Genomic DNA, 12,183 nt, shown 5'->3' on the forward strand with positions numbered 1-12,183 from the left:
TGGACTTCCAGCTTGCCGAAGATTTCAAGAAGATTGGCCTGTTCCTCGACGGGGAGGTATTCGAGGAGTTTGGCTGGGAAGACGGACTGCCAGATGGCACCGGCAACGGTAAGACCGATAGCTCCGCCAATGGCCGAGAACATAGATAAGATTGCAAGGATGGCGGCGATCTGCTGGTGGTTTCCGGCAGACATGGCGGCGATCTGAGGGGTGATAATGAGGACTCCGCCGGCAAAGGCGATGAAGATCTGACACATCACGATATAGCCGATATTAGCCTCTGGACCACGGAAGTAGATCATCAGGCCCATGAAGAGGGTGTATATTGGGATGGCACCATAGAGTGTGATCGCCTTGTAGCGGCCTGTATAGCGAATCACAACACCAGCAGCAATTCCAGCGATGGTGTTGCCGAGACTATAAATTTGGACAACGTAGCTGGCCTTGGTCACGCTGAGGCCGTTGACGACCTGGAGAAAGGAGCTGAAGAAGCTATTCCAGCAGAAGAAGCTGATGAAGAGGACTGTTCCCAGCAGACATGCGCCGATCAGGTTGCGATCAAGCAGCAGGGGATAGGGGATGAAATTGACCGGAGCAAAGTACCTCTCCCACAACGCAAAGAGAACCATCAGCGCCAGGCCGAAGACAAGCAGACAGATGACCAAGGGGGAGCGCCAGCCCAGCGGCTGCAGAGCATACAGGTTGAAGGGCAGCAGAAATAGCGTGAGTCCGGCCGTGAGGAGCAAAAGGCCGATGGCATCGAACTCACGGCAGTAGTAGAGGAAGGACTGCCAGAGGGTCCTGCGGCTGGTGGACGAGGCGATGACACCCTGCCTCTTTGCCTTGAAGTAGTTGTGCAAGACGACGCCCAGCAGCGGCAGACAAAGCACGGGAACGATGATCGAGAAGGCCCCGAAGCACCAGGGCCAGCCGGGCCCTTCCAGGAAGCCCTCTGAGATGGGCCCGCTCAGCCAGATGGTGATGATGTTGGGCGAGGCCGCGAGGGCGGTCATCAGGCCACGGTTCCGCATGCTGGTCGTATCGGCGACAAAGATATTGATGCTGTAGAGCAAGGCGTTACTGCCGACGGTCCAAAACACCTGCGCTGCGGCATAGGTCTCGACGTTGGCGGTGGCCGCCATCATGACAAGGCCGGCGGTTGCAATGGCGAGCGACATGCCGTACCCCTGAGGCCGCCCGAAGACATCGAGGATCTTTGCGACTGTCAGGTTGCACACGCCGCCAATGACGCTGCTGAGGATGCCCACCGTCGGCGTGAGCGAGTGGTGCTGGAAGGCGGAGGTGACGAAGGGGGTCAGCGCCGCGACGACGCCCATCTCCATCTGCATGATGAAGTAGACAATCCAGATGAAGGCGTACGTCAGGACGAGCGAGGTCATCGACCAGACCGTCGCGATGGCCTCGACCTGCTGCACTCCGGCCTGCGGTGCCTCTGCGTCGAGCCCCTTGCTGTCCGTAGCCATGGCCGCCGGCTGCTTCTCCTCGTCCGCTGCGGCCGCTGGTGCCGTCGCTGGTGTCGCTGGCGGCGACTCTGCCGGGTATTTGGCCTCTTCTCCCATCGCCATATATAATTAATGCAAACCCCGATCCCGCTGACTTTCTCGTCGCCAGCTAACTAGCTAACTCTTAAACTCCTCGTTGCTTTGACTGGAAAGCCTGGCGGTCCCTGGGAGCGGATGGTGGACGGCTCCCGCAGCACTCTTTATCCTCTCCCCGTCCTCCCCCTGGCAACTGGCAATGCAATCATCTCGCATCCCGGACTGGCGCAGGCAGGTAAGCCGGACGATAGATGAGCAAATAATAAATAATAAGTTGATCAGCTCAGAGAAAACCTGCCTGGGATTCTCATTTTCTTTGGCTTTTCTTTTCTTCTGCTCTTGGATTGATCTTTGCATTGCAAGCCGTTTTTGCTCCTGCGTCTGCGTCGCTTGCATGAACACGCGAGCTGCCAATGATAATTAGCTCGATTCACCTCAGTTCCTTGCCGGTTTGACTTGTTTCAAGCGCTCTGGTGGGTTTTTTGCTTCGCTAGCTCCGTCTGCGTCTTGGGGCCTGCTGGGATGTTCGTGGTTTCGGGCGTCTTGGGATTCCCGGGGGGGGCTCCATCAAGAAAAGGACAGGCAACCCGTCAGATTTTGGAAACGAGTCAACTAGGTACTCCGTTGATATGGCTTATTTGCAATCGCGAAACAGACAAAGACTGATTAAACCTGCTCAAGTCTGCTCAGATCATCTTGTGGCTGAGCGCTGCCAGATGTATGTGGAATCATCACACCGGAGGGCTTCTTCTTTCGGCGGCTACCGGCCTGACGCTCTCTGCGTGGTTCGTTGTCCAGCAGAGTAACAGCTGGAGGAAAGGCCAGAGGCAGAGGATGCTGTGGAAGTCGTCTGGGGAAGATGCCGAACGGAAAAGGGAGAAAAAAGGGGCTTTATATTTATACTGCCCGCCAGGCTCTCAGGGAGAGCTTAATTAGTTTTCGCCAGGAGAACAAGTTCCAGGGACTGCAAGCTTGCGCTAACTACGGCGATGGGCGATTCCATAGTTCGAGCGATTGTAACAAGAGTTTTTCTAGATTTTTGTATTGAAGAGTTTACTGCTCGCAGCCTTGACTAGCTTCTTGCGTATAGTTGCGGTGCCGCGAGTCTGCAAATACAGGGGCGTAACTGGCTGGCAATTCCGGGACGATCAGATCACTCATTATTATTATTTTCATTATTATTAGCGAGCTGGATGTTGTGCCGAAGCAGCCGGAAGTAAAGCATGCTAGATGGAGATGTCTCCAATTTGTGATGCCTCTGAGGCCTGTTGCGTACGGTAGTTATTCCTTTTTTGCAGAGAGCTAACGGGTGCCAGCGGGCGACGGCCCTGCCCTGGAGCTTCAGCCCTTTTATCGCCGCAGAAAGACTTGTCCAGGCGAGAAAACTGGGGACTGCTGGAGCATTGCATGCAGGTGCTCCTCCTTAGCCTCAAGCATGAGAACTTTTGCTCCTAAATCGATCACAAGACGCTGTTTCAGATGTCAAGCAGTTCCATTGGCAGCACGGGAAGACTGTTTGTCAATACTACTCGGGCGTCGTCCGGTCACGAAGCCCTGATCGTAAAACTGAACTGACATTAGTTAGGTAGCATCGTAGCTTGTTGACCAGTAGTTATGGGGTAAAAAAAAAAAAAAAAAAAGGACGGAGGGAGGATGAGAGAGTGCGGACAGACGGGAGAACGATATCCACGCCCGCAAGGCAAGCTGGTGACCCGGCTGCCTTGAGCTGCTACTCTCCACAGGGCTGATTGACTGTGGCATTTCTCCTGGACAAATATAGTATCAGGATGGTTACACACGGCCTCGTTCACTCCAGATTCACATTATTGTCAAGAGGGTTGGTGTATAGCTCATATATACAAATGTCTGCAGGAGGAGGAACCTCCAGGGAGTGCTCTTTTTTTGATTTTTAGTCAAAGAAGGACACCAACGCGGTGAAGATCAGCCAGTTGTTCCCGGCCGTAGTCCGCCGTCGCCTTCAGCTTGACACGAACGCCGTCCTTCCGTATCGGGATGCTCAGCCAGCGAGAGGAGAGGACGCAGGAGTGGGAAGTATCTGCTTGTGTGCCTATTCTTGGTATTAATATATTCCTGATGGCCCCCACAGTCGTATAAAGTACATGCCATGGCCAAATCTCTCCGGCGGCCGAAGCGTATATGCCTGTCTGGCTCCCTGGCCAGACACCGATGCGGGATTCAGGGATGATCTGTCAACAGCGTTCCGTATAAAAGGAAGAAGACGGAAAAAGAAACGAAACAGGGCAAATGAAGGGAAGCATGGCGGGACCTGAGGCACCTGTGCCTCATATTCTTCTACGTATAACCAGCGAAAGTAAGGGCTGGAAGGATTCTTCAGATGCATAGCTCAAGAGGCCGGCTGAGCTTGGCTTGCTTCCTTCGCTGGCGGATATGACAAGCTAGGCAGCGGGTTTCTGGCTGGCGGGTATCGGTCATTTTTCAAGATGGCCTGGGACGGCCAGGTTCGTCATTCTCTTCCCGTGTGCTGGGATGTATGGAGGAGGGTGCAAAGTACGAAGTACTCCGTACATGAACCGCCTATTTGATTTGTCCTGGATGATGTTTTCACTTGGGCTAAAAACAAACTCTGCCTGGGAAAAAATTATTATTAATTAGCTAACCAACTGGTTCACTCATTGAAATAAAGGAAAAAATATGGAGACAAGATAGGAGTGAACGTGTTTGGTATCTAAAATAAGACCTATGGGATATTATTATCACGGAGATGCGGCCCGTAAATTAGAGTCGGCTCCCTGTATATATAAAATGTTATGCAATCATCTGGTAATACTCCTTGAAGAACATAATAAGATTTGGCTTTGCGAGGCAAACTCCAAATACGAATGATCTAGAAAACAAGCCTTGTGCGGTCTGACTAGTCGATCACTCGTTCACTCGTTTAATTTAACATGGGAGGCTGTCAATAAGCCCTGACCTTGACGGCTTGGGGGTTGTTGGGACAATTATCGGTGCGGTTGAACAGAGGCAGTCTCAGGAGACATCTATCACTGCCCGAGCCAAGTTGACCAGATTCAATAGTTAACTAACTAATGGAGTGGACAGGCTGTTTTTTTCATCCTTCGTGAGGATAGCTTCAGTGAAATAACCAACCAACTGACTAAGTTACTGTAACTAGTTACTCCGTATTGCAAAAAAAAAAAAAAAAAAAAAAAAAAACCGAGATAGCTCCAACTCCGTATAACTCGTTAACTAACCCATGGAACAAAACACTCCCTACCCACCCACTCCTCCGACACGGCATTTGGGGAGAAAGCCCACTGCACGGTGGAACCCGCTAACTAACTCGCTAGCTAGTGAGTTACCAAACATGCCCCTTGTTTTGTTTAACTCCGATTACGTTGATGTCTCTCCAGACCAGAACGGAGAAGAACCCGACAACCCAAACTGCGGTGCCAACTACCAGCATGCATATCTGAGCGTCACGGTACGCATGCTGAATAGCCAGGCGTGTGGTAGATCCAATAGGATACGACAGCTGTATTGAAAGATTTTGGTAGATCTCAGGCAGCCTGGAAAGCTCTTGGGCAGGAAGATACTCTGCCAGCTTCAAGGGGAAGACACTTTGCCAGATAGCAGAAGCAACCGTTAGGCCCACGGCACCTCCAACATTTCCAAACATTCCTAACACAGCGATACAGACCGCAACGTGTTGATGTGACGCAGCCGCTAGAATTGCAACCTCGTCACAGATCATGATCGTGCCAGCAGCTATGGAAATGAAGATTTGGCACATGATTATATAGCCAACGCTGCTGTCGATCTTGCAGTAGTATATCATCAACCCGGAACCCAACACACTGAGCGGAATCCCGATGTAGAGGCACACTGGTTTGAAACGTCCCGTGTAATGGATCATGCTACCGATCGCAATGGCAGATAAAACTGAGCATACAGTGTAAGTCTGCACAACATAGCTTGCATTCTCAACACTGAGGTTATTGACAACCTGCAGATAGGAGCTGAAGAAGCTATTCCAGCACCAGAAGCTCACGAATAACGTAGCTGATAGAATGCAGGAGCCTAGCACTGTTCGGTCTAGCAAGAGAGCGTAAGGGAGAAATGTGATGGGGGCATAAAACCGCTCCCAGACGACGAAGCTAACAATCAGTATCCCCCCAGCAAGTAGCATCGAAACCACTAGAGGCGAGCCCCAGCCTTGAAGTGAATAGAGATTGAATGGTAGTAAGAAAAGGACAACCCCAGCAGACAGGAGGATAATTCCAATGGCATCAAACTGCTTGGAGTAGTAGACAAGCGATTGGAGCAAGGTTGGGTGATCCCTGTTACTCCCGTCACTTTGCGAGACCAGACCCATTTTCTTGGCTTTTAGGTAGTTGATCAACAGGAGCTGGAAGAGGGGAAGAGTAATCAGCGGCACAAGTATGGCAAACATGCCGAAAGCCCACCTCCAGCCAGGACCATCGAGGAAAGTGGAGGATATCGGACCAGCCAACCAACATGTAATAAAATTTGGCGAGCTGACAATTGCTTGCATCAGACCACGGTTGCGTAACGAGGAAGTGTCGGCTACGAACACTGTTAGGCTATAGAGTATTCCATTGTTTCCCACTGTCTGAAAAACTTGTGCGGAGGCATATGCTTGGACATTGCCGCACATTGCCATCATGACAAGCCCTGCCGTAGCAAATATTATGCAGAAGAGGTACCCCTGAGGGCGGCCAAACACGTCCAGAACCTTGGCCAAGGTAAGATTAGTGACACAACCTATGACGCTGCTGAGAATTCCGACTGTTGGTGTCAAGGAATGTAAGGCAAAAGTGGAGGTGACGTAGGGAGTTAGGACATTCGTGGTAGCGAGTAACATCCCTTCGACAAAGTATGTGACCCAGATCATCACGTATGCAAAGATAAGCGCACCGCTGGTCCATGCTACAGTTACAGCCTCAATGCTCTGTACTCCAGGCTGAACTTGGGGTGCCTGAGGGGTGGCCTCGGCATAAGTATTGACGTCGGGAAGAGTGTCATCGCCGTCAATATTGGTATACGTATCATTATGCAAAAGACTCATGCACTCTTCAATATCTGACGTGCCATGACGGCTTGCCTGGGGAATATCTTGTAGTCCCATGTCTGAACAAAGGGGAGGATAACACCGTTCAACAGCTGTTGCAGAAGCTCCCCAATCCGAAGAGGTTAGAAGAGAGAAAAGGAATAACGGAAAAGGGGACAGCTCGTGGAGAGTTACCTCCTCTAGTTTCGATAAAAGATAACGACGAGTTGAGGCTAGGAAAGGAGGGCCCAAATTCGGCTGGTATCTTGCGGTTTTTTCGTAGGGCCACCGCGTTCGAAGGATACGTGTGGTGTAGAAAGATCAGCGCGGCCACCTGCAGACCTTCAGTCCAGAAGGAGCAGGTCCCTTGTCGGTATCCCGTTTTACGACCGGGGAGTTCTACTCAACAATCCCTTGCTTCCAGCTATAAATAGGCCCTTGAGGCAAAAAGTCGAGAGCAGGGTAAGCGTTACCGCATGTTTAAAATTTTCCAGCATGGGTAGAAGGCGAGAACAGGGGCTAACTTTTTTAGGGTCAAGGAGAATATTACATCATGACTGGTAGGTCTCTTATATCGATCATGTACTCTGTACTTTTCATCGGGACTGGCGTGCAGGGCAGGCGCGGAAAATCGGTGCTGCATGTTTCCCCCTACCACTTCGATTTCTAGTTTTTTAACTCACTTTCCTAATACCGGAAATGGTATGCAAGCTGGCATAGGCATACGTGGAGCATAGCATCCGCCTTGGCTCTAAGTGGCCGCAGGCACGTTGATCACATCCATCCGACGCTCGAAGGATGCAGTTGAAGCTTTTCTTGACTCAACACACAAAACTTCCTAACCGATGAGTGAACCAACCGTAGTCGGGCTTGTCACACTAGTTGGTTTCCCCTAGCAGAGAAAAACAGACTAATTAGCTATATCAGAGTTTGATAACAAGGCTTCGGCAGGGAAAAAAAACGGCAGAACCATAAACAAGCTTGCATGGTCTCGCCTATGTACTTAAATGCAAGGTGCTGTCAGCCTTTCGCCTGCCCTTCACATTCGAGAACATCGGCACAACCCAGTAGTGACTCGTCTTCCCGCATGATCTTGAATTCGGTTGCCGAAAGTACTCTTGCATGTTCACTTAACGCTTCTCGTCTCCTGTGTGATATTGGGAACAGACACAGACCGTCCCACGCAATCGCCAAGAGCCAATCATATTGTGATTTGTAATATTGTGGTCATGTGATGTCGGCTCGGGCCGCGGCTTCTTTTGAAATCAAAAAGTTAAAAAATGGTCAAAAACTCGAAAGACTTTTTTTTGTTGCTTTCGACTTCAACTCGACTTCATCGTTGTCACAGGCTATCCGATCGTCATCCCCAAGCAGGCGGACAACTGCCATGTTTCCATGGCATTGGAAATCCTCCGAGACGCAGGCTGATGGGGCGGTTGGCCGAAGGATCAATCTCGAAAGTCGTCAGGCTCATCACCCCATTATTGTGTGGTGGGCGACTGTTTCCCCCCGGTACAGAGCTCTTCAAACTGTCACTCTAACCAGATGAGGAGATTAGTCCTATGCTAGGTTATACGAATGAGATCCCCTCCCCTTTGCAGATCGATCTCGCTTCTTTCTCGTAGTGAGAGCTCAGGGTTCTTATGGGAGTGGAGGCCTCCTTTGTCATGCCAAGCACATCCGGCTTGGGAGCAAGGACAAAGCGTGGGCCGGAGGATCCAACGGAAAAACACAGTGAGCGTTTTTGCAGATCAGCCCCCAAAGTTACAAATATCTGACACTTTTTTTCAGTGTGGAGGTCGCTCGTTTTCTTTTCTTTTTTCAGTTTTCTTTGCTTTTTTTTTTTTTGGATTTTTTATACCCACCAGCTCAATCGCAAAGCCAAATCCGTGTTGACTGAGCTTTGCTTGGCTCTTGTCGTCGAAAGCTGCCAAGTGACGGATGAAACTCTGCATTCGGTCAGGGATTATATTCTTAGCGCGAGGGTGCAAGGATTCATACGAATTGGCTATTCTTAACGCTATATCTGAGGTCCATGTACGGGCTTCAGAGAGCCATAAATTTGTCAATCCTTCCCATCGTCTGCCTGTACCCAATCAATTGTAACGAATATGATCTCATGGGGGCCGAAGGTTGGGGGTGAACACTCACTGGTACATGTGGCAACCATGCAATCACGCCTTTAGGCCATTCCGGAGATATTGGCCCATACCACGTCACTCATTAACTGCGTGGAAAGGCCCGCCATCCTTCCTTCCTATTTTTGTTTTCACTCTCCGTTTTTTCTTTTACACGGCATACCGTAACTTGGCTCGCTTCAACAAGGCTCCAGGATCGTGTTGAAGCTTGTATCAAGAAACGAGCTGCTCCTTCCATTGATTGTTTCTGCACAGAACGGTCAAGCTCGAAGTAGTTCACGTGGATGGGTATATATTCGGACGAGTCTCCCTCTGCCTTGTGGTTGACATTACCCTAACATCCAGCATATCATCTTCGCTCCCTCAACCGAACGTGCTTTGATGCATTCGGATCTCAAAAGTTTTTCCCCCCTGACTGTGGCAGGTTTTCATTTATCTTAATTAATCCACGAAATTCTCCATCATGCCTCATAAAGCGGAACCTGAGGTAGCGGCCTCAAATAGCGTTTACGCAGTCCACGATAGAATGTCAACCAACTCCCGTAAAGCCGACAATGACGACATACGGAAGACATCTCGACTCATCCTAGATATTATATTCGAATACGCCTTGAACAAATTCGATGACTCCAAGGATAGGCTGGAAGCGGGTGCTGACCATTTCCTAGACGTAATTGACCGTTTCGTGGCTGAGGGAAAGCGTGTGGATTCATGTCTCCCTGCGTTCCCTTTCAAGTCTGCAAACAAAGTGTACAAAGTACTGGGAACTCTGCCTGACATGGCCGAGCAATTGGCCCTTGAACGGCTAAATACCATGTGTGCACGTATACGGGATATATACCCACCGGGTGCCCAAGTTACCATCATTTCGGACGGTATCACATATAACGGTGTGTAATGTCGGATCGTCCCAAAAACAAAATAGCAAGAATGAAGACTGCTAACGCGCATCAACTTGACCCTGTTGCTAGATCTTCTTTCAATCTCTGACCAAGATACCTGGGCTTATGGGGAGGCTCTACGCAAGATGGCGATTGATAAGAAGTTCATTTATATCCAGTTTTCTAGAATGAAGGATCTGCTAGACTTCCCCCTCCCTGAGAAGCTCACTGAAATTACATATGTTGCGAACTGCACAACCTTTCGCCGCCTGCTCATAAATCGATATGGCAGGGATGATCTTGACATTGATCAGGAAATTACGGCAAACCCTGATACAAAGCTCACCTATCTTGGGTACAAGAGGTTCTTAGAGTCTGATCTGAAGCACATCTTCCCTCGTGGTGTCGGCCGCAGCGCTCATAGCTATAAGAGGGACTGCAAATACTTGGCCAAACAGATGCTCATGCGAGGTTATGTAAGCGGTCCCAGGTGAATGTTGCGACTACTTATTACCGTCAATCTCCTAACATCTATTATTTATTAATAGGCTTTTGCTGGTGCAGTCAAGAACGCTTTCCCCAACCATTTACGACTCTCCATTCATGAGTCAGTTGGGTTGAACAAAGTCTCCGTGTGCTTGTTGAATACCAAAACCGGGTTTACAACACCATGGCATTGCGCCGTTGCCCAATTGGCTGATGGTGAATGGGTTAGCGCTCCCATGGGTGAATTTGCCAAAGACAGCAGGCTAGAGGTTGTATATGTTGATGGTCGCCCCAGCCATTATAGAGAGAAGCTTCGTGAGAATGGTGTTTCAGCCATTACTGAGTCAACTGCAAGTTATCTTCAAGCAGCTCGGCCTGTGAATGCTACTGGATATCTTAGTGGTGCATCAACTCCGGGAACTGCCTCACCTAGCTCTTTTTCGGCATCTCCACCTCGCACAACCGTCCGAAGCAGTGGTGGCACCACCCCTGAATCTGAATCCCCTCCCACCTTACACAAAAGCGGCCTTGGGGTTGTGATAGGCAACGATATGAATAATCTTAATGTGCCGAAAAAATCGAATGTGCTACCATCAGTGCCTTATGGCAAGCGGCTGATCCCACAGATCATGGACGAACTGGCGGTTTCCCAGCCTGAGAGAGTTGTATTCTCATTGGCATCTCTTTCTGGCAATGATCTAGTGTTTAGAGAAATAACCGCCTGTGCATTCAATAAGGCTGTTGACAAAACCGCCTGGTGGCTTCGGAACCAAGTTGGAATACCTGACTCTGTGCAACCTGTTGGCTACATTGGTCCACGTAAGTCAACTCAACTATCAATGCAGTTACTTATATAACCGAACTAACCCCATCGTCCAGATGACCTGCGACACGTTCTCTTGACTTACGCCTGTGTCAAAGCTGGCTACGCTGTGAGTGCATAGTTTAACCTCATAACCCGTTAACTCTCCAAACCAAGGTCGCTCGTTATGCTCATCCGTATTGTACAGGCTCTTTTCCTTTCCCCCAAAAATAGTACTCTGGGAGCGGTCTCTGTCCTCGAGACAACAAATTGCAACATCTGGGTCAGTGCCAGTGAAGTAGCCCCTGAGCCACTCGTTGAAGACATTTTACGAGATCGTCCCATGAAGCTATTGCAGCTGCCTCTACTCGAAGAGCTACTTGATGCTGGGTCCACCGAGGCTTTCCCTTTCTCAAAGAACTTTGAGGCAGCTATCAATGAGCCATTCTGTTACCTCCACACGTCAGGTAGTACGGGAGTGCCAAAACCGATTCCGTGGTCCCATGGTCTCATTGGTACCATGGACGCTGTCCGATTGCTACCCCCAGCTCCAGGTTTTGATGGGTTGCTTCCCTGGACTTCTGACTGGTTGGACGGAGATACAATCTACTCGTCGTTCCCAATGTGCCACGTATGTATATTCCTTTCCAAAAATATGCTTGTCCTTGGAGAAGAAGACATGACCGGCTAACGAACTCTAAGGGGGCTGGAATTATTATGAATATCCTTATGCCTGCATTCTTCAACTTGCACTGCGTTTTAGGTCTAGCTGGAGCGCTTCCAAACATTCGACTTGTCGAGACTCTTGCTGATCATATCAAAATTGATATCTGGAGCATGGTTCCCTCTCTTGTCAATGAACTTGGAGAAACACCAGAGGTACTCGCAAAACTCAAACCGTCGAAGTTCATTTGCGCATCTGGTGGCCCTGTTAGCCCAATTAGTGCTGGCAAGGTTAACGATGTTGTGAGGGTTCTGAATTTGACCGGAACTACTGAAGGTCTTTTTATTGGCAACCTTGTTACTGCAAGGGAAGATTGGTTTTGGTTCTGCTTCCACCCTTATTCGGGGTTTGAGTTCAAGGAGATTGGGGAGGACACTTATGAACATTGGATACACCGCAACGAACACTGGCCTCTCTTCCAAGGTATTTATCATACCTTCCCGGAAAAAGAGTCAATCAATTTCAAAGACTTGTATATGAAACACCCTTCCAAGCCCCCTCTGTGGGCATTCAAGGGCAGAAGCGATGACCTCGTGGTTCTAT

At 49.6% G+C, this 12,183-nt stretch overlaps 3 protein-coding genes across 3 annotated transcripts in view; 1 reads left to right on the top strand and 2 right to left on the bottom strand.

Moving 5' to 3' along the window:
• Positions 1 to 1,580, bottom strand: part of TERG_08619 (uncharacterized protein) — a gene marked incomplete at its 5' end in the record, with an annotated part of 2,226 nt that extends 646 nt beyond the window's left edge. Inside the window, one exon of the mRNA XM_003230806.2 lies at positions 6 to 1,580. Within this exon, the coding sequence (XP_003230854.1) occupies positions 6 to 1,580 (1,575 nt within the window). The remainder of the gene's footprint in view (positions 1 to 5) is intronic.
• A 3,264-nt stretch (positions 1,581 to 4,844) lies between these two features.
• Positions 4,845 to 7,232, bottom strand: TERG_08620 (uncharacterized protein). Its single transcript, XM_003230807.2, has one exon. It carries the CDS (start codon positions 6,685 to 6,687, stop codon positions 4,897 to 4,899), a length of 1,791 nt encoding a protein of 596 aa, XP_003230855.1. The 5' UTR covers positions 6,688 to 7,232; the 3' UTR covers positions 4,845 to 4,896.
• Positions 7,233 to 9,210: 1,978 nt separating this feature from the next.
• Positions 9,211 to 12,183, top strand: part of TERG_12721 (uncharacterized protein) — a gene marked incomplete at both ends in the record, with an annotated part of 3,083 nt that continues 110 nt past the window's right edge. The window contains 6 exons of the mRNA XM_047751638.1: positions 9,211 to 9,637; positions 9,719 to 10,104; positions 10,177 to 10,933; positions 10,994 to 11,046; positions 11,125 to 11,547; positions 11,619 to 12,181. Of these exons, the coding sequence (XP_047607594.1) occupies positions 9,211 to 9,637; positions 9,719 to 10,104; positions 10,177 to 10,933; positions 10,994 to 11,046; positions 11,125 to 11,547; positions 11,619 to 12,181 (2,609 nt within the window). The remainder of the gene's footprint in view (positions 9,638 to 9,718; positions 10,105 to 10,176; positions 10,934 to 10,993; positions 11,047 to 11,124; positions 11,548 to 11,618; positions 12,182 to 12,183) is intronic.

The sequence above is a fragment of the Trichophyton rubrum genome, assembly GCF_000151425.1.
Source record: "Trichophyton rubrum CBS 118892 genomic scaffold supercont2.18, whole genome shotgun sequence".
NCBI classification, from domain to species: Eukaryota; Fungi; Ascomycota; class Eurotiomycetes; order Onygenales; family Arthrodermataceae; genus Trichophyton; species Trichophyton rubrum.

Bases quoted from the DNA above. Each gene is read 5' to 3' on its own strand.
- TERG_08620 (XM_003230807.2), bottom strand. From the start codon at position 6,687: ATGGGACTACAAGATATTCCCCAGGCAAGCCGTCATGGCACGTCAGAT.